This window comes from Manis pentadactyla, chromosome 9 (assembly GCF_030020395.1).
Source record: "Manis pentadactyla isolate mManPen7 chromosome 9, mManPen7.hap1, whole genome shotgun sequence".
Taxonomy (NCBI): domain Eukaryota; kingdom Metazoa; phylum Chordata; class Mammalia; order Pholidota; family Manidae; genus Manis; species Manis pentadactyla.
This window is the reverse complement of record NC_080027.1, coordinates 18,483,994-18,504,431: the sequence shown is the minus strand read 5'-3', so window position 1 is coordinate 18,504,431 and position 20,438 is coordinate 18,483,994. Positions and strand designations below refer to the sequence as shown.

At 40.1% G+C, this 20,438-nt stretch overlaps 1 protein-coding gene and 1 pseudogene across 1 annotated transcript; both read right to left on the bottom strand.

Moving 5' to 3' along the window:
* Positions 1 to 489: 489 nt before the first annotated feature.
* Positions 490 to 1,434, bottom strand: LOC118909738 (olfactory receptor 10W1). The gene has a single exon (XM_036880476.2). It carries the CDS (start codon positions 1,432 to 1,434, stop codon positions 490 to 492), a length of 945 nt encoding a protein of 314 aa, XP_036736371.2.
* Positions 1,435 to 17,711: 16,277 nt separating this feature from the next.
* On the bottom strand, positions 17,712 to 18,602 carry LOC118909686 (olfactory receptor 5B12-like; annotated as a pseudogene).
* Positions 18,603 to 20,438: the final 1,836 nt, after the last annotated feature.

The window sequence follows — 20,438 nt, the reverse complement described above, 5'->3', positions numbered from 1 at the left end:
CTACCAAGTGTTTTCTCTTGGAATATCTGCTCTCACTGGTCTCAAGAAACACTGTTCCTCTGCTTGCCTGTGAGGTCTAGGGGTGGTGATGGCTTCTTGCTGTTGCTAGAATGCAAGTGCCCTGCCACCCCTTATTGGTTCCCTTACTCATACTTCTGCACAGAATCTTTTTATTACATTATTTCAGATAAAACCTACTGAATGACCTATCTGTTTCCAGCTGATACCTGAGATGTAATCTTATGCTTGTTGCTTTCTTTTATGTCACGCTGATGTGTTAATTTCTTTTCCAGAAGAGAAGTGACTGAGTCAAATTTCTCTTGAAATGTTTCTCTAGAAACACTTTAAAGGTCTCTGGTACACATAGCTAAATAGTATGTAGGACATTTGTACCATCTTTAAAGATCAGTTTTAACATTAACAGAGAGAAATCTCAGTTGCATGGGGATTTGCATGAACTGGAACCCTTGCTGATAGGCCTACCCTATCCTAGCACTTCTGGGAGACACAATCCCTGGTAAGAACTCTCCCTATGGCCCCCTTCATCTCACTGTTCCTCAGGGTGTAGATAAGGGGGTTGAGCAGTGGGGTCCCTAAGGTGTACACCAGCGAGATGAACTGATCCTGCTGGGGGTAGTAGCTGGAGCTGGGGCGCAGGTACATGAAGGCACAGCAGCCATACTGCAGCAGGACCACAGTGAGGTGCGAGGAGCAGGTGGAGAAGGCCCGGTGGCGGCCAGCTGCCGAGCGGATTTTGAGCACAGCAGCCACAATGAAGGCGTAGGAGGTGGCGATAAGGAGGAAAGGCACGGCGATGGCCAGTGTGGCCGCCACCAGCACCGACTGCTCGTGGATGTGGCTGTTGGCACAGACAAGACGCATCACGGGCGGCGCATCGCAGAAGAAGTGCTCGATACCCCGAGCCCGGCAGAAGGGCAGAGAGAAGATGAAGGCCACCAGTTGTGAGGACAGGCCCAAACCAGTGACCACTGAGGTCACAATCAAGCGGGCGCACAGAGTTAGAGTCACGATGAGAGGGTACCGCAAGGGGCGGCAAATCGCAACGTACCGGTCATAGGCCATGGCTGCCAGGAGGAAGCAATCGGCACTGCCCAGTCCGATGAGGAAAACCATCTGAGTGGCACAGCCCAGGAGGGTGATGGTCTTCTCCGACTGTAGGATGTCGGCCAGGATGTGCGGCACCACCACAGCCGTGTAGCACACTTCTACTGCTGAGAGGCTGCCCAGGAAATAGTACATGGGTGTGTGCAGGCGGGCTTCTTTCTGGATGGCCACCGCAATTAGCACGTTCCCACTGATGATCAGTGTGTACACCAGGCTGACTCCAAGGAAGGACAAGACACGCAGCTCTGGGTGGGAGGGATAGGCCAGGAACACGAACTCCATCAACACTGAGCGATTTCCCCAGGTCATCGAGCTAATGGCTTTTGTCTGTGGAGAGTTGCAGAGGCAGAAGGAAGGATCGTATTGACAATATATTAGCTCACACTGTGAGCCGTGGCCCAATCTAATCAGGGCTGGGCTTAGAAACTAGAAGTATTAGGAACTGTGCTCTTTTTCTCCTTTTACAAAGTCTCTTCACATAAATATCTACAACTTAATTTCTAATTACCAAGAGTTGCGCTGAATTAAATCATATTTTGGGGGAGAAAAAGGCAGAGGAAGTTTGTGGGATTCTATGCTATTTTCAGTAGAAATGGAATAAAAAATCACATTTTTTTCCAGTAAATTCACAAGAAAGTGTGAAGGAAATTTTGAGTGAAGTAGTTATAAAAGTGAGGGTAGGAAGCCTTTCATTCATTCATTCATTTATATTTACACTTAGTGACTCCTGAGGTATTGAGTTGCATATATGGGTGCAATATTCAGAAGCTCATGGTATGGTATAAGTATATGTAACATGATTATAAAGAAAATTAAAGTCATATGAAATGTATAAATTAGACAATTATATTTTAAAGAGGGAATGCATTTTCAATTTTGAGAGTCAGTCAAGAACTCATGGAGAGAAAGTATAGGAGAGTAAAGATATCTAAGGAAAGGGAAGTTTATTAGAAAACACAACTGAAAATTGTAAAGCATGGATATGACAGTCATGAGAAATGGTGATTCAGTGTAGATGGAGTGGAAGGTGCTGGAAAGGAGAGTGGAAAGAGGATCCTGCAATGAGGTCCTCGAGGTTTGGCTACTAGGTGTAGAAGGGGAGGCACTCTATTTAAAGAAGGAAGAACAATCCCAAATGAATAGTGTAAATTTATAATTATTGAAACTGGAAAAAGAAGAACAAATGAGGTCCAAAATCAGTAGAAGGAGGGACGTAATAAAGATTAGAGCAGAAACAAATAAAATTGAAAAGAATGAAACAACAGAAAAAATTAATGAAACCAAGATCTGGTTCTTTGAGAAAATAAACAAAATAGATAAACCCCTAGCCAGACTTATTAAGAAAAAAAAGAGAATCTTCACATATAAACAGAATCAGAAATGAGAAAGGAAAAATAACAATGGACACCACAGAAATACAAAGAATTATTAGAGAATACTATGAAAAATTACATGCTAACAAACTGGATAACCTAGAAGAAATGGACAGCTTTCTAGAAAAATACAACCTTCCAAGACTGACCCAGGAGGAAACAGAAAATCTAAACAGACCAATTACCAGCAATCAAATGGAATTGGTAATCAAAAAACTACCCAAGAACAAAACTCCTGGACCAGATGGATTCACCACTGAATATTTAAAAAAATTTTTTATTAAAGTATGATTGATATACGCTGTTATGAAGGTTTCACATGAAAAAACCATGTGGTTACTACATTTACTCATATTATCTAGTCCCCACCCACACCCCATTGCAGTCACTGTCCATCAGTGTAGTAAGATGCCGCAGATACTCTATGTGCCTGCTCTGTGCTACACTGTTCTCCCCGTGACCCCCCACACCATGTGTACTAAACATAATACCCCTCAATCCCCTTCTCCCTCCCTCCCCACCCACCCTCCCACACCTCTCCCCTTTGGTAACTGCTAGTCACTTCTTGGAGTCTCTGAGTCTGCTGCTATTTTGTTCCTTCAGTTTTGTTTCATTGTTATACTCCACAAATGAGGGAAATCATCTGACATTTGTCTTTCTCCGCCTTGCTTATTTCACTGAGCATAATGTCCTCCAGATCCATCCATGTTGTTGCAAATGGTAAGATTTGTTTCTTTCTTATGGCCTAATAGTATTCCATTGTGTATATGTACCACATCTTCTTTATCCATTCATCTACTGATGGACACTTAGGTTGCTTCCATATCTTGGCTGTTGTAAAAAGTGCTGCAATAAACATAGGGGTGCATATGTCTTTGAAACTGAGAAATTGTATTGTTTGGGTAAATTCCATGGAGTGGGATTCCCAGGTCAAATGGTATTTGTATTTTTAGTTTTTTGAGGAACCTCCATATTGCTTTCCACAGTGGTTGAACTACCTTACATTCCCACCAGCAGTGTAGGAGGGTTGCCCTTTCTCTGTATACTAGCCAGCATTTGTTGTTTTTAGTCTTTTCAATGCTCGCCATCCTTACTGGTGTGAGGTGATATCTCATTGTGGTTTTAATTTGCATTTCCCTGATGATTAGTAACGTGGAGCGTCTTTTCATGTGTCTGTTGGCCATCTGAATTTCTTCTTTGGAGAACTGTCTCTTCATATCCTCTGCCCATTTGTTAATCAGGTTATTTCCTTTTTGGGTGTTGAGGCATCACCACCGAATTTTATCAGACATATAGAGAAGACATAATACCCATTCTCCTTAAAGTTTCCCAAAAAATAAAAGAGGAGAGAACACTCCCAAACTCATTCTATGAAGCCAGCATCACTCTAACACAAAACCAGGCAAAGACCCCACAAAAAAAGAAAATTACAGACCAATATCCCTGATGAACATAGATGCAAAAATTCTCAACAAAATACTAGCAAACTGAATTCAAAAATACATCAAGGGATCATACACCATGATCAAGTGGGATTCATCCCAGGGATGCAGGATGGTACAATATTCGAAAATCCATCAACATCATCCACCACATCAACAAAAAGAAGTACAAAAACCACATGGTCATTTCCATAGTTGCTGAAGAAGCATTCGACAAAATTCAACATCCATTCATGATAAAAACTCTCAACAAAATGGGTAGAGAGGGCAAGTACCTCAACATAATAAAGGCGTATATGACAAACCCACAGCCAACATTATACTTAACAGCGAGAAGCTGAAAGCTTTTCCTCTAAGACTGGGAACAAGACAAGGATGCCCACTCTCCCTGCTTTTATTCAACATAGTACTGGAAGTCCTAGCCATGGGTATCGGACAACACAAAGAAATAAAAGGCATCCAGATTGGTAAGGAAGAAGTCAAACTGTCACTGTTTGCAGATGACATGATATTATACTTAAAAAGCCCTAAAGAAACTACTCCAAAACTACTAGAACCGATATAGGAATTCAGCAAAGTTGCAGGATACAAAATTATTACACAGGAATCTGTTGCATTACTATACACCAATGATGAACTAGCAGAAAGAAAAATGAGGGAAACAATTCCATTCACAATTGCATTAAAAAGAATAAAATGCCTAGGAAAGAACCTAACCAAGGAAGTGAGAGACCTATACCCTGAAAACTACAAGGCACTCTTAAGAGAAATTAAAGATGACACTAATAAATGGAAATTCATCCCATGCTCTTGGCTAGGAAGAATTAATATTGTCAAAATGGCCATCCTGCCTAAAGCAATCTACAGATTCAGTGCAATCTCTATCAAAATACCAACAGCATTCTTCAATGAACTGGAAAAAATAGTTCTAAAATTCATATGGAACCACAAAAGACCCCCAAAAGCCAAAGCAATCCCGAGAAGGAAGAATAAAGCTGGGGGGATCTCACTTCCCAATTTTAAGCTCTACTACAAAGCCACAGTAATCAATACAATTTGGTACTGGCACAAGAACAGACCCATGGACCAGTGGAACAGAATAGAGAGTCCAGAGACTCAAGCATGTATGGTCACTTAATATATGATAAAGGAGCCATGGATATACAATGGGGAAATGACAGCCTCTTCAACAGCTGGTGTTGTCAAAACTGGATAGCTACATGTAAGGGAATGAAACTGGATTACTGTCTAACTCCATACACAAAAGTAAACTCAAAATGGACCAAAGACCTGAATGTAAGTAAAAAACCATAAAACTCTTAGAAGAAAACATAGGCAAAACTCTCTTGAATATAAACATGAACAACTTCTTCATGAACACATCTCCACGTGTAAGGGAAACAAAAGCAAAAATGAACAAGTGGGACTATGTCAAACTAAAAAGCTTCTGTACAGCAAAGGACACCATCAGTAGGAGAAAAGGCATCCTACAGTATGGGAGAATATATTCATAAATGACATATCTGATAAGGGGTTGACATACAAAATATACAAAGAGCTCATGCACCTCAACAAACAAAAAGCAAATAAGCCAATTAAAAAATGGGCAGAGGATCTGAAAAGACACTTCTTCAAAGAAGAAATTCAGGTGGTCAACAGGCACATGAAAAGATGCTCCACATTACTAATCATCAGAGAAATGCAAATTAAAACCACAATGAGGTATCACCTCACACCAGTTAGGATGGCCAACATCCAAAAGACAAACAACAACCAGTGTTGGTGAAGATGTGGAGAAAGGGGAACCCTCCTACACTGCTGGTGGGAATGTAAATTAGTTCAACCATCGTGGAAAGCAGTATGGAGGTACATCAAAATGCTCAAAACAGACTTACCATTTGACCCAGGAATTGCACTCCTAGGAATTTACCCTAAGAATGCAGGAGCCCAGTTCTAAAAACACATATGCACCCCTATGTTTATCACAGCATTATTTGCAATAGCCAAGAAATGGAAGCAACCTAAGTGTCCATCAGTGGATGAATGGATGAAGAATATGTGGCAGGTATACACAATGCAATATTATTCAGCCATAAGAAGAAAACAAATCATACCATTTGCAACAACATGGATGGAGCTAGAGGGTATTATGCTCAGTGAAATAGGCCAGGTGGAGAAAGACAATTATCAAATGATTTCACTCATCTGTGGAGTATAAGAACAAAAAGTGATGTAACACAACAGCAGCAGACTCATAGAACCCAAGAATGGACTAACAGTTATCAAAGGGAAAGGGACTGGGAAGGGTGGGTGGGAAGGGAGGAATAAGGGGAAAAAGGGGCATTACAATTAACACACATAATATGAGGGGGGCACGGGGAAGGCAGTATAACACAGAGAAGACAAGTAGTGATTCTATAGCATCTTACTACACTGATGGACAGTGACTGTAATGGGCTATGTGGTGGGGTCTTGATAATGGGGGGGGATCTAGTAACCACAGTGTTGCTCATGTAAGTGTATATTAATGATACCAAAAAAAAAAAAGAAAAATAAGGGGAGGCACTACTGTCCAGGTGAGGGTGGCAGTGGTGGGATGGCATCATCAGAGGTGTGCCGAGAAGGACCAGTAGCTCTGTGTAGCCAAGGAAACAATCTAGTGAAAAACCCACCTATGGAATTGGAGAAAATATTTACAAACCATATATCTGATAAGAATTTAATGTCAGAATAGACAGAAACTCCTATAACTCAATAGCAACAAAACAAACAATCTAATTATGACTGGGAAAAAGACTTGCATACCCGTTTCTCCAATGAGGACATGCACATGAACAACAGACACATGAAAAGATGCTTAATCTTATCAATCCTCAGGTTAATATACATATATTAGGAGGGTTTGGAGAAGAAAGTAATTGTCAGGAGCAAGAAAGAAAACATGGCCTTGGAGCAAAGACCTCACATAGGCATGAGCTTGACAGTGTCAAGGATAAGCCTCAGATCACGAAGTCCTCCTGACCCCTGGTTTCTCTATTCACATCCAATCAGGAGACGAAGCAAAGGACTTGTGGGAAACAGGGTGTTTTATCATTGCACTCCTGGCTTCTGGTGGTATGAGAAAATTTGTGATTATAACCTGTTGGAGTTCCTTGAGTTTGGGCATGAATAGACCAAGCCAGTCTCTATTTCCATATTTATTTTCTCTTCTAAGGAGCTAAAGTGAAATCCAAGAAAAACCAGTCTAGCTTCCTCTAAACTTCTAATTAATCGACATAACTCTCAAATGTTATCCATTCCATTTCTTTTCTAAGAATAGTTCATTTCTAAGAAGGTGGAAAAGAGAAAGGCAAATGTGACCTTGCATCAAGTTGCTGAACTTTAGTGTTTTTTATTACTTAGCAGGGGCATTGAAGTTTCTACCTCAGTGTAGAAACAGTAGCTCCCATAAGAAGCACTCATGTAAGTCCACTTCGGTGTCACAAGCATGAAGAATGAGATCAGCGGGGGTCATAAATATTAAGAGCATGGAGGGCATGACTGGCTCTGTGTTGTTCTTCTAACAGTTAACAAGCATGCTATTTCGATCATTCTCTTTTGCTTTTCCGAACTTCAATAATGCTTTGAATTATTTCTGATGTCACTGGCATATTCAACATGTTATTATAACATGCATAGGAAGGGCAGTGTAGTGGTGTGAAATCAGTTTTGAAATTAAATGGTGTGGTTTGAATAATTCCATCTTGTTGTTCTGTGATGCTGTAGGCAATATGCAGTTTCTCTGAGTCCCAATTTCTTTATTTGAAAAATGGGAATAACAATTATACTTGGTTCTAGGAGTTGTGAGGATTAAATGAGATCACAATGTAAAGTATACACCACAATGGCTCATCTATAGTACTAGCAGCCTAATAACAGAAACTATCATTGTTATTTGTAAGTTCAAGGGCAGCTGTCCTCTTATTTATATTGTTATCTCTCTGTATTACCAAGCCAATGATGTGCAGATTGTGGGCACTCAGTAATCTTATGTTGAACAAATAAATACACTGTGGAAAATCACATCATTTATATATTTTTTCCACTTTCTCTTTTTCCACATAAGATTATTTCATAATCAAACCATTTGTCTTAAAGCCTGTATGGAAAACAACTTTAGATTCCCCAATTATGGAAAACATTTGGGCTATACTATGGGAAAAAAAAATCCCATCACCTTATCACAGGAGGACAACATATAGAAGGTACAACAAACAAATGTGTAGGCCATTCAACTCTCTGTATTATGATGGAGGGCTTTGAAATCTGTGTGATAATGATGACTTCTGAGAATCTTATTATAGTCAGTCAATTCATGTTATCTTATCAGCGCTCTTCAGGAACTATGGTAAAATATTTATATCAGAGCTATCACAGGTCATAAATTCCCAGACTTGGAAGAGACCTCAGAAATTGCTTCGTTCAGTCCCTTATCAGATCAATTCCTAGGAAATCTCATTACCTTCTGGCTCTCTTGTTCCACTGTTGGAGGGATCAATGCTCTAACAGCCCTTTCTTGTAATCAGCTGGAACTTATTTCTGTGCAGTCTCTACATATTCATTCTGTTCTACACACTAGGGCCATTTTGACAGGAAACACTTCAGACACTTAAGAGCCGTTATCATGCAATCCTATGTTTTCATCCTGATTTGTCTGGCTTTTCCTCACATGACATGGTTTTGATATTTCTCACAATTTTAGCTCTAGAAATCCTCCCATTTAAAATATCTCCCATAAAAGCGTGCTGCATGGGACAGATCTCAGGAATGGTCAACACTAGAAAGATTTGGAATTACCCATATATTTATGGGCCGTCTATTTCTTTAATCTAATCAAGATAAGGTTCATTTACAGGTTGGTATCTGATTGTTTTGGTGGTATCCTCACACTCTGACTGATGTTTAGCTCCTTAGATGTTACAATTTCTGATCATTTTTCTTATTTTCAGAGCAGCAAAAGTCTCCCCTCATTCCTTTAACATCAGCCCATTGTTCTAGTCTGCTGATATTGAGATTTAAAAAAATCTTTAATTTGCCATTTCACATTTTAGCCATCTTTTCTGAAGTCACTCACGTTTAATAATGTATTAAGTGCCAAATACCAACTGCATTGGTGGTCAGAATTGTACAGTCTGTGCTCAAGTGATTATTACATCCTAATGAAAGAGGCAGACACTGTCAATTAAATTTTCTGTCATATATAATAATATATAGTTGTTTTTTAAATTTAATTGTTATATATAAGTGTTTTATATATGTTATATATATATATTTATTTATATTTACATCAAAATGCTAAGGAGAAAAATACTGTGTTTTAAAGCCTGGAATAATTTATAATTAGACCATTCTGAAAAGTCTTCCTAGAGGGAGTAATATTTAAGCTTAGATCTGAAGAATGGAAATTAACTAGAGGAGAGGTAGGCAGAGTAGTGGGGTCCATATTCTGGATAGACAAAATAGTGAATTTTAAGGTTCAAGAGGGTGCGTAAACTTAGTATATGAACATATTACCCACTTGCTATTCCAGGTTGCACAGGAAAAAGGCAACCTAAGAGCGGAGCCCTTCAGCACTGTGCCTGGCAATCTGCCCCGGCTGGTATCTGTTCACCAATCCACATCCATCTCAGTGCCGCCAAGTCAGTCCCACATCACACCTTCATTTTCTTCTTATTTTCCAGAAAGCCCAACTCAGCTGGAAAGGATATTAGAGAAAAATTGTCCATGTGCATTGTGGAAATCTAGAGAATCTAGTCTAGAACAGCTTTCCACTTGCCCAATTAATATTACTCTAAAAGAGTGGCTAGTGGATTCGGCAATGAACAGGCCTGCATTAGAATCTGTGTCTACCACTAACAGTATTACCCTTTGCGCAGATGATCTCACATTACTTTTGTTTTCCCCATGGTGAAACAATATAAATAATAGTACTTACCTAATATGATTGGGATGAGATTAAATGAGATAAAGTATTTAGAACACTTGGCTTGATGTATGAAACCTATCACTTTGCATAACAAATGCTAACTCCTCCCTCATTTCTTTGACTCTGTGAAAGAGACAATATTAATAAGGGGTAATATTAATAACATCGGCCTTATTATCTGTCAGAAGTATGCAATATCATATGAGGAGAGGGTTTTATGAACTCTTAAGCCACACGAATTTATGTTATTTATTCTCTCAATATTTCTTTGAGACTAGTTCTTACATTTTACTCAGAAAATTTGGCTTCCAGGTGGATTCAGAGAAAATACTGCAAGTCATGGTCTGAGCTAATTCTTAAATACTGGAGTCTCAACTTGCAAAACCATTACTCACTTTTCTAACTCAGTGTCAGTTGGTGCCTGGAACTTTGTAAATCTCAAGGAGGTAGAAAAAGACTTTCTCTTAGCTCCAACAGAAGGGAGAGGGGTATACTGAGCCAGTCTTCTCTATTATATTCATAAGAGATAGGACCTTGCAGGTGCTGCCTGACTGCTCTGGTGGACAGAGAAAGGAGGACATGAGCCTGGAGAGTCCCCAGTGGGGCAGAGACTTTAGTAACCTTCCCAAATGAAAAACCATGGAAGGAGTAGGTTGCTTTGCTATCTGGGGTCTTGTCTCATAGGTTCCATGTCCCAGAGGTAGGTTGTGATTGCTGATCTCCTCCCCTGTTACCAGATAATTAGTCCAAACTAAAACTGTCCCTACACTTGGGATCCCATCAATGGATGTTCTGAAGTATGTTTGTCAAAGACCAGTATTAAACCTTTTATCACCATTCAGTGCCCAAAATAATTTTCTGAGAAATAGGGAATTCCCTAATCAAGATCATGAGCCTCTTGTTTCAAGAAGTTTTTCCCACCCAATTGTCATCGCTGAGTTGAGCTGAAGTCCCAAATTATTATCATCTTGGAGAACTGAGACCATATTTTTATTTTTATTTATTTTGATATCATTAATCTACAATTCCATGAAGAACATTATGTTTACTAGGCTCCCCCCTTCACCAAGTCCCCCTCATATACCCCTTCACAGTCACTGTTCATCAGCGTAGTAAGATGCTGTAAAATCACTACTTGTCTTCTCTGTGTTGCACAGCCCTCGCCTTTCTTCCACCCACCACATTATGCATGCTAATCATAATACCCCCTTTCTTCTCCCTCCCCTTATCCCTCCCTACCCACCCATCCTTCCCAGTCCCTTTCCCTTTGGTAACTGTTAGTCCATTCTTGGGTTCTGTGATTCTTCTGTTGTTTTGTTCCTTCAGTTTTCCTTTGTTCTTATACTTCACATATGAGTGAAATCATTTGGTACTTGTCTTTCTCCGCCTGGCTTATTTCACTGAGCATAATACCCTCTAGCTCCATCCATGTTGGTGCAAATGGTAGGATTTGTTTTCTTCTTATGGCTGAGTAATATTCCATTGTGTATATGTACCACATCTTCTTTATCCATTCATCTACTGATGGACATTTAAGGTTGCTTCCATATTTTGACTATTGTAAATAGTGCTGCGATAAACATAGGGGTGCATCTGTCTTTTCCAAACTGGAGTGCTGCATTCTTAGGGTAAATTCCTAGAAGTGGAATTTCTGGGTCAAATGGTATTTCTATTTTGAGCATTCTGAGGAACCTCCATACTGCTTTCCACAGTGGTTGAACTAGTTTACATTCCCACCAGCAGTGTAGGAGGGTTCCCCTTTCTCCACAACCTCACCAACATTTGTTGTTTGTCTTTTGGATGGTAGCCATCCTTACTGCTGTGAGGTGATATCTCATTGTGGTTCTAATTTGCATTTCTCTGATAACTAGCAATGTGGAGCATCTTTTCATGTGTCTGTTGGCCATCTGAATTTCTTTTTTGGAGAACTGTTCAGTTCCTCTGCCCATTTTTTAATTGCATTATTTGCTTTTTGTTTGTTGAGGTGCGTGAGCTCTTTATATATTTTTGATGTCAACTCTTTATTGGATCTGTCATTTACGAATATATTCTCCCATACTGTAGGGTACCGTTTTGTTCTATTGATGGTGTCCTTTGCTGTACAGAAGCTTTTCAGCTTGATATAGTCCCACTTGTTCATTTTTGCTTTTGTTTCCCTTGCCTGGGGAGATATGTTCATGAAGAAATCACTCATGCTTATGACCATCAGATTTCTGCCTATGTTTTTTTCTAAGAGTTTTATGATTTCATGACTTACATTCAGGTCTTTGATCCATTTTGAATTTACTTTTGTGTATGGGGTTAGACAGTGATCCAATTTCATTCTCTTACATGTAGCTGTCCAGTTTTGCCAATACCATCTGTTAAAGAGACTGTCATTTCCCCATTGTATGTCCATGGCTCCTTTATCGTATATTAATTGGCCATATATGTTTGGGTTAATGTTTGGAGTCTCTATTCTGTTCCACTGGTCTGTGGCTCTGTTCTTGTGCCAGTACCAAATTGTCTTGATTACTGTGGCTTTGTAGTAGAGCTTGAAGTTGGGGAGTGAGATCCCCCCTACTTTATTTTTCCTTCTCAGGATTGCTTTGGCTATTTGGGGTCTTTGGTGGTTCCATATGAATTTTTGAACTATTTGTTCTAGTTCATTGAAGAATGTTGTTGGTAATTTGATAGGGATTGCACTGAATCAGTATATTGCTTTGAGCAGGATGGCCATTTTGACAATATTAATTCTTCCTAGCCAGGAGCATGGGATGAGTTTCCATTTGTTAGTGTGAGACCATATTTTATATTTCATATACAAGAGGGAGGCTCTGGTATCCTTGGCCATGTATAAAGGAACAAATTGAGGGGGAACATTCAGCAGACATTTAACTCTCTTCTGCTACTTTCCATATAACTCCCTTACTGTGGTCTTCCAGAATTTGAAGAAAGCATCCACATTCACTCAATATGAAGTACAGATTTACAGGTTTGATGATGACCCTGCTCAATTATTACTTTGTCATATTAAACATACAGATTTAAAACACCTTTACCTTTATTGCATTTCTCTTTCCCTCATTTATTTTGCTTTATTAGGTCTATATGATGGAATAGACATTTGACACGTTTTCTCTGAGAAGTGACTGTTACCCTAGGTGATAATTACAAAGTCTTATGGTCCACCCACTTAAAGCTTAGTTCATCATTGATTGACTGGTTGATCAAACAAATATGTTAAGTGATGGGCACATCACTATCTTAAGTGCTGGGCATACAAAGGTAAGTAAGACGGACAAGATTCCTACTGTCATGGAGCTTACATGGTAGTTAAAAAGATAGTAAACAAGGTAAACAAGTAAATTGGATGTTATCAGGTAGTGATAAATCTCATGAAGAAAATATAATAGGTTAATGGGCTAGAGAGTGATTAGAGGAAGAGGGGCCTCAAAAGCATCTTCTTTGAGGAGGTGACATTTGAGCTGAAAAATGAACAGTGAGAAGAAGCTAGCATGAAATTTGGAGGAAAAAGCAGTTCACACAGAGGGAAAATGTGATGGAACTAGTAAAGGACCCAAAACTGGAAAAAAAATCAGGAGGCCTAAACTAACAAAGTATTGGCCTAAAATAACAAAGCATATCCAATCATGAGAATATTGGAAATCCTCTTTTCAAAGTTCTTCATGGAGAAAGTGGATCCAGAGAAGTTGCCTGGTTTGTATAATGCCTAACAAGTCAGTGGCAAGAACAGGACTCTCAGTTCTTCTGTTTTTGTCTATTACTGTCCTCTGACTATCAGCATTAAAACCCATCGACTCTTCAGGATCTCAAAGGGAGTGAGTGGAAAATAAATATCTTGTCTTTAGAAGAATGTCACACTGCTTTCAATAACTCAACAGACAAAAGATTTAATCTTTTTCTAAAGATTAACACTAATCAGACTGAGACTTTTTTTTGAATTAAATTTATTTGTAAGACCCAGATGATGACAGCATATTTTGAGCCAATACTTTGTATGATGAGTTCCTAGTAAATAAAATGTTGCTAAAAGCATTTCCTCAGTTTTCTAAGATGGAAACATAATGCCATTGAGATTTGAAGTTCTATCAAATCTTCTGTCATTTCCTGGGCTATGATGGTCAATTTTATGGGTTAACATGGCTAGGCTACAGATCACAGTATTTGGTCAAACACCAGTCCAAATATTACCGTGAAGGTATTTTTTTAGATAAGATTAGCAATTAAATTAGTAGATTTTGAACAAACAGATTATCATCTACCATGTGGGTGGGCATTATCCAATCAGGTGAAGGCCTTAAGAGAAAAAAAGCTCTCCTGAGAAAGAGGAATTCTGCTTCTGGACTGCCTTTGCACTCACATTGCATCAGCTCTTCCTGAGTCTTCAGCTTGCTTGCTTCCTGCAGATTTGGACTAACCATGGTCCACAGTTGCATGAGCAAATTCCTTAAAATAAAATTTCCTTTTTTGCCCCCTCTATCTATACAATCTTTTGGTTCTATTTCTTGTAGAACCCCAATTCATACAGCTTTTAATACCAGGAGTGGTTCTAGAATAATAGAATCTTAAGGATGAGTTTTCTAAACTGGTTCTGAGATTTCTGGAAATCTGTTTAGATATTTTTTGAAATCTCTTTTTCCAATCTGATTTGATTTCAAGGCACTAATGACTCTATATCCAGGAGTAAAGAGAGCATAGGAGTCCATGGTATGATGTGACGACAGACATGAGAAAAATTTCACCATTGGGTACAACTAATCAAATATATAAGAGGCCAAGTTTTGGGTGAACATGCATTGAACATTTTTGCTGAAGTGATGAATGTAATGAGATTGGCCGGTTGCTTCAGTGGAAAAGAAGAGAATGAGCATGGGGATTAAAATTCTCGGTTTAAGTATTGCATGAGGACCTGAAAATGTCGATGTCCACCCAGAAAGAGACCAGTACATCCTGTATTTGCAGAGCCGAGGTTGCTGAAACCAGACGCAGAGTGCATTCTGTGAGCAGCTAATTTACAAGCGAATTGAATTCCGAACCACAAAAGATTTCTTATGTTAAAATTATTGCATTAGTTGGGAAGCAATGAGACCCTAAAAATTGGTATGGGGACATGTGGGACAATCTTGATGAATCTGAGAACATAGACCCCTTAGATTCTGATGAGTGTTTGCTAGTGGGAGAAACTGCCTTACCCCCATCTGGTAGATTAACCTGACAGTGTCTGTAATGGCCCCCTTAAAATATTTGCCTTGGAAGACATCTCTTGTTCTCCATAGGACCCACTCCAATGATCCCTTTTGCTTCTGGACCTATAACTAGACTCCCGTCCTAGCAGGCCCTGTAAGGTGAGGTATAAAGTCTGACCTATGAGAAAGGGTACTACATTGCAGAGAATAACACAATTTTTTCCAATTTACATAAACAAAAATCTGAGGAATATGGGCATTAAGTGTACGAGTTAATGATGGAATGAATATAACATTGGATCAGTCTGAATTTATTGGCATGGACTCACTAAACACAGATTCTGAGTTTAATTTTGCAGCTCGTGGGTATTAGAAAGGGCTCCAACAGTTTGTTTGTCCCAAACATGGACCAACAGGTGGCCTGCACCAAAAAACTTAAATGCTAGACCTGTGTTGGTAGAGAGAAAACAATTTGAAGGCTTCAGGAGATGAGAATGTTAGAGTGGGTTTGTCATTTAGGACCTGATCCCCTACCCAGGAGAATCCAGAGAGCACACCTTTCATCTTGACTCTGAGAAACACATTTATGAGGGGAGCCCCAGCATCCTTGAAGAGCTCTGTGATGGCTCTTCTCTCTACATCAGAAATTATAGTGAGATATGCTGCCACTGAATGGGAAATTTAAAATCAATGGGATAGTTAAATCCCTGGGTGACAAGGACCAAGTAACGGTAATTTCCAAAGGCATGGTGGGTGTGGTTACCATAACATACACAGGATCAAAGCAGTAATCAGAATAGTCTGACACACAGAGACCTATGGCCTTGGCTCGTTGATGACAGTGTTCCTAGAAGTGAAATGGATGAGAAGTCTACTAAATTTTTACTTGGTCTATCTAGGTGGAAGAATTCTAGATGAATTGAACAAAAGTCTCACTTGAATCATAACACAGAGAATCAATTCCCAGACTTGAGGTAGTTTACAGACCCAGACCCTTTGAATGAAGAGGAGATTTGGTCCTCATGAGGACAGACCTCATTATCCAGCCAAAAACTAATACTGTTAATCTTTTATCAGCCTTCTCCAAAGGGGCTATAGGCCCTTAACAACACAACTGCATATTGGGGGAAAAGAAATAGTCAGAATTTTGGGGACTAGTGGACACTGGCTCTGAACTAACACTAATTCCAAGAGATCCAAAAGTCACTGTAGTCCCCTGGCCAGAGTAGTTATTTCCCCAGTTTGAGATGCATAACTGCACTTCCTTGGGATAAAGATTCACCTTCTTTGCACACAGCGGTCCTGCCAAACCTGCAGACTTACAAAATGTTTTATCTGCCATCATGGTAATCCATACCGCGCTGGTGATCCATACCACATTGGTAATCCATACTGCATTCTTTCTGCTCAAGGAACTCATTTCTTGGCTTGATGGAGTAGTGAATGATCTTTGGAAGACGTAGTTACACACCAGTTAGGTGGCCATACGTTTCAGAGCTGAGGGAAGTTTCTCCAGGAGGCTGTATATGCTAGATTGGTATGTGGTGCTGTTTCTCCCATAGCTCAGACTTACAGATGCAGGAATCAGTGGTTGGAAACGGGAGTGACACTTCAGCTGTTCACTGCAAAGTTTTTGCTCCCTGTCCCCAGGACCTCATGCTCTGCTGCTCAAGAGGTCTTTGTTCCAGTGGGAGGAATGCTTCTTCTGTCAGAAGACATAGCCATGATTCTGTTTTGTTGTTTTACCTTTCTTTTCGAGAATGATTCTATTGAACTATATAAATTAAGATTGCTACATAATCACTTTGGGTGCCTCATGCCTCTAGATCAACAGGCAAATAAGGATGCTACTGTCCTGGCTGGGATAATTGATCCTGACTACTAAGGAGAAATTGGGCACCTGTTCCACAATGGAGGTAGTGAAGATTATGTCTGGAATAGAGGAGACCCCTTAGGGTGTGCCTCAGACTCACATGCCCTGTGATTAATGTCAGTGGAACACCGCAAAACCCAATGCAAACAGGACTGTTCAAGTCCCAGCCCCCTCACCACTGGCATTCTTGATATCTAAGTTCAGGATCCAGGTACATGTGATAATGGGGATAATTCTCCAGATTTCTGGGCTCTACCAGAGACATACTAAATTAGATGATGGGGAATCAGACCCTGGGATTCTGCATTTCAACAGGCTCAGGTAATTCTTAGGAATATGAATGTCTGAGAAACAAGCCTTTTATTTTATGTACAAGAATCATGGAGCTCTTTTGAATTCTAGTAATTGATCTGTACCCTGGCATTATACACTTATGAGCTTTGCCTGTAAAACACATTAGATTAGACCAATAAAGTGATGTTGTGTGGGATCCTATGGTATAAACCTATACCCTAGGATTGTCTTGGTCATAAGATAGGGGCAATATAGTATTTCTGGAAAAAGATATCCAAAGTTTCTCTTACCAATCATATCACCCAAGTATGAACAGAACCAGTCTCATTTTCCAGGGAACTACTCAGAAAAATGAAAGACAAGAAAGAATTAAAATTACAAAAATATTCTTCCACACTAGGAGTCCAATAGAAGTTTCATAGGGTTTGCATGCCAGTTCTAATTAGTAGGCTAAGCCCACCAAGACTTTGCTTTTCCAACCACCTTAATGAATGCACTCTTGACCTCTTTGTTCCTCAGGCTGTAGACCAGGGGGTTCAGCATGGGGATGATTGTGGTGTAGAACACGGATGCCATTTTGTCTGTGTCCATGGAATGACTAGAATTTGGCTGTAAGTACATGAATATGATTGTCCTGTAGAAGATGGAAACAGTGGTGAGGTGAGATGCACAGGTGGAAAAGGCCTTCTTCTGTCCCTCAGCTTAGCGCATCCTCAGGATGGCAATAAAAATGAACAGGTAAGAGTTCAAAATAACCAAAAGAGTGAAAAGGACATTGAATACTGCCAAAGTAAAGAGCACGATCTCATTTGTGTAGATATCAGAGCAGGAGAGGGTCAGGAGTGGGGGAATGTCACAGAAAAAGTGATGAACAGTGTTGGAATGACAGAAGGAGAGGGGGAAAGTGAAGGCAACATGGACGGAAGACCGCAAAAGTCCACAGATGTAGGAGCCTGTGACCAGTATGGCACACACAGTGCTTGTCACAGTGGTGGTGTAATGCAGGGGTTTACACACTGCTGCGTGGCGGTCGAAGGCCATTGAGGCCAGGAGGAAACTTTCAATAGTTGCAAAGGTTGCAAAGAAGAACATCTGGGCAGCACATGCATTGTAGGAGATGATCTTACCTCCTGTGAGAAACCCCACCATCACCTTGGGAGTGACAGCCGAGGCGTAAACACAGTCCATCAGGATCAACACAATCATCCCCAGGTTCCCAACCAGCGTGATGAAGTAAATGAGAGTGAAGATTATAAATAAAGGGACCTGCATCTCTAGAGCATCTGTTAACCCCACAAGAATGAATTCAGTCACCTCTGAAATGTTCTCCATGAAAGTCATTTGCACCTGTGACAAAATGAATAAGCACAAGGCAATGCTAGTTGGTCACAGTCATGGGAGCTGGGGCAGGAACAGGGTCCCTTGCTCACGTGTGTCACCTTCCTGTCCAGGTGGGAGCCTGTGTGCAAGAAGGTGGACTGAATGCTGGGAAGGGTGTGCTGAGCAAGGTCGTTCATGCAGAAGTGGTGTTGGAAGGACACTGGGGTGACCCTGTTGACTGTGGCTGCCACAGAGGGACCATGTTATGACTCTGGGGCACATTACAGCTTGCTTGCTGTCTAGAATACCCTTTCACAGTAAACCACACAGGACTTTTTTTTCACTACTTGCCAAATCTTTCAAGTGTTCTTGGCTAAGATATGCACAGAAAGCTTAATCGACACAGTAAAATATAGGAATCATTTGTGAATCATTAGTATATGTTCAAGTACAGTTCTCATCTCCGAAGGACCACCTTACCCATGTGCCCATAATAGCTATAGATATATGGTGATTCTGGGCCCTGCTTTAGGGGCACCCACACTTTCTTCCTGATTCATGAGGTCCTTCAGTTGGATGTTGCACTTCAACCACTGGTTGCTAGAGGAAACTTCATGATTTATGGCACATTCTTAGTATTTCAGTAAGTATAAAACTGAAGGAACAGTTTTTCAAAAGGCTGAAACAAAACTTTGATTATTTCCTATGTCCAAGTCTTGGTTCTTCTCACGGGCCGATGTTCCCCACCATCCCCTATGCCTTTGTTTTATCTGTGGGGAGGAGGAATAGAGGCCGATGGAAGAGTCACTTTTATTCTCACCTAGAAAATCTTTGCCCTCAACCAGGCCATAGACCTCCAGACACATATTACATCGTGTCTTTGTGCTCACCTCCCCGGGGTAGCGCAACTGACAGCTTACAGCGGCTGCTGTGGTTATATCATGAGAGGCCTCTCAGCCGAGAGATACTTCTGACTCGGGAATCTCAACCACATTCCCTTCCCCTGGATATATTCATATTCTTATTCATATTCAAGGAAGGATATGATCTAGCCCTTGTCTTTAAGAATAGCCTAGTGGGAGAGATTATTTTGCAAAAGGTATGTTCATCATAATGTATTTCTAAAGTAGAGGTTTGCCTAGGGTGCTTTAAAAGCAGAAAGCAAGTGTGGTCAGCCCAACTCAGGGGCTCAGGAAGGCCTTCTAGAGATGCTAACTCCTGAGTTGTGGCTTGGAGAACAAGGAAATATTAATAATGATGATGATTTATTATAAGGCAGGCACTTCCATAGCACTTACTTTGTGTCAGGAAAGTGACACTTTAGCTATCCACTGCACACATATTAACTCATCCAGTACATTTAGTAACTCTGTGAGGCAGGTTCTATTACAACCCACATTTTGTTTCAAATGGAACTGAGGTTTCAGGTAGTAAATTACTTGCCCAAGCAACAAATCTTGTGGTAGAGGTGGGATTTGATCCCAGGCAATATGAAAAAATACGACCAAAAATGAAGCACCTTTCTCAAAATAGTGGGTCAAGTTAACTTTCCTGTATTTCTGATTCCTCACTTTCCAAGTCGGCATGATAACAGTTTTCACCTTTTAAGGCAGATGAGTAAAATAACTTAGATCATGAAAGCACTTGAAATAGTGCCAGTTACACAGCAAATACTCAAGAAGTTTAAGCTGTTACTGCTATACCTGTTCCTTCTACAACTACTGTACAACTTGACCAGGCAGGAAAAAACATGGGCAAAAGCATGGATTGATAAACACAATAGTATAAAAAGGTCATTATAAGAGTTATTACTAACTAGTAAAATACATGACACAATGCAAATCTCAATTAGGGAGT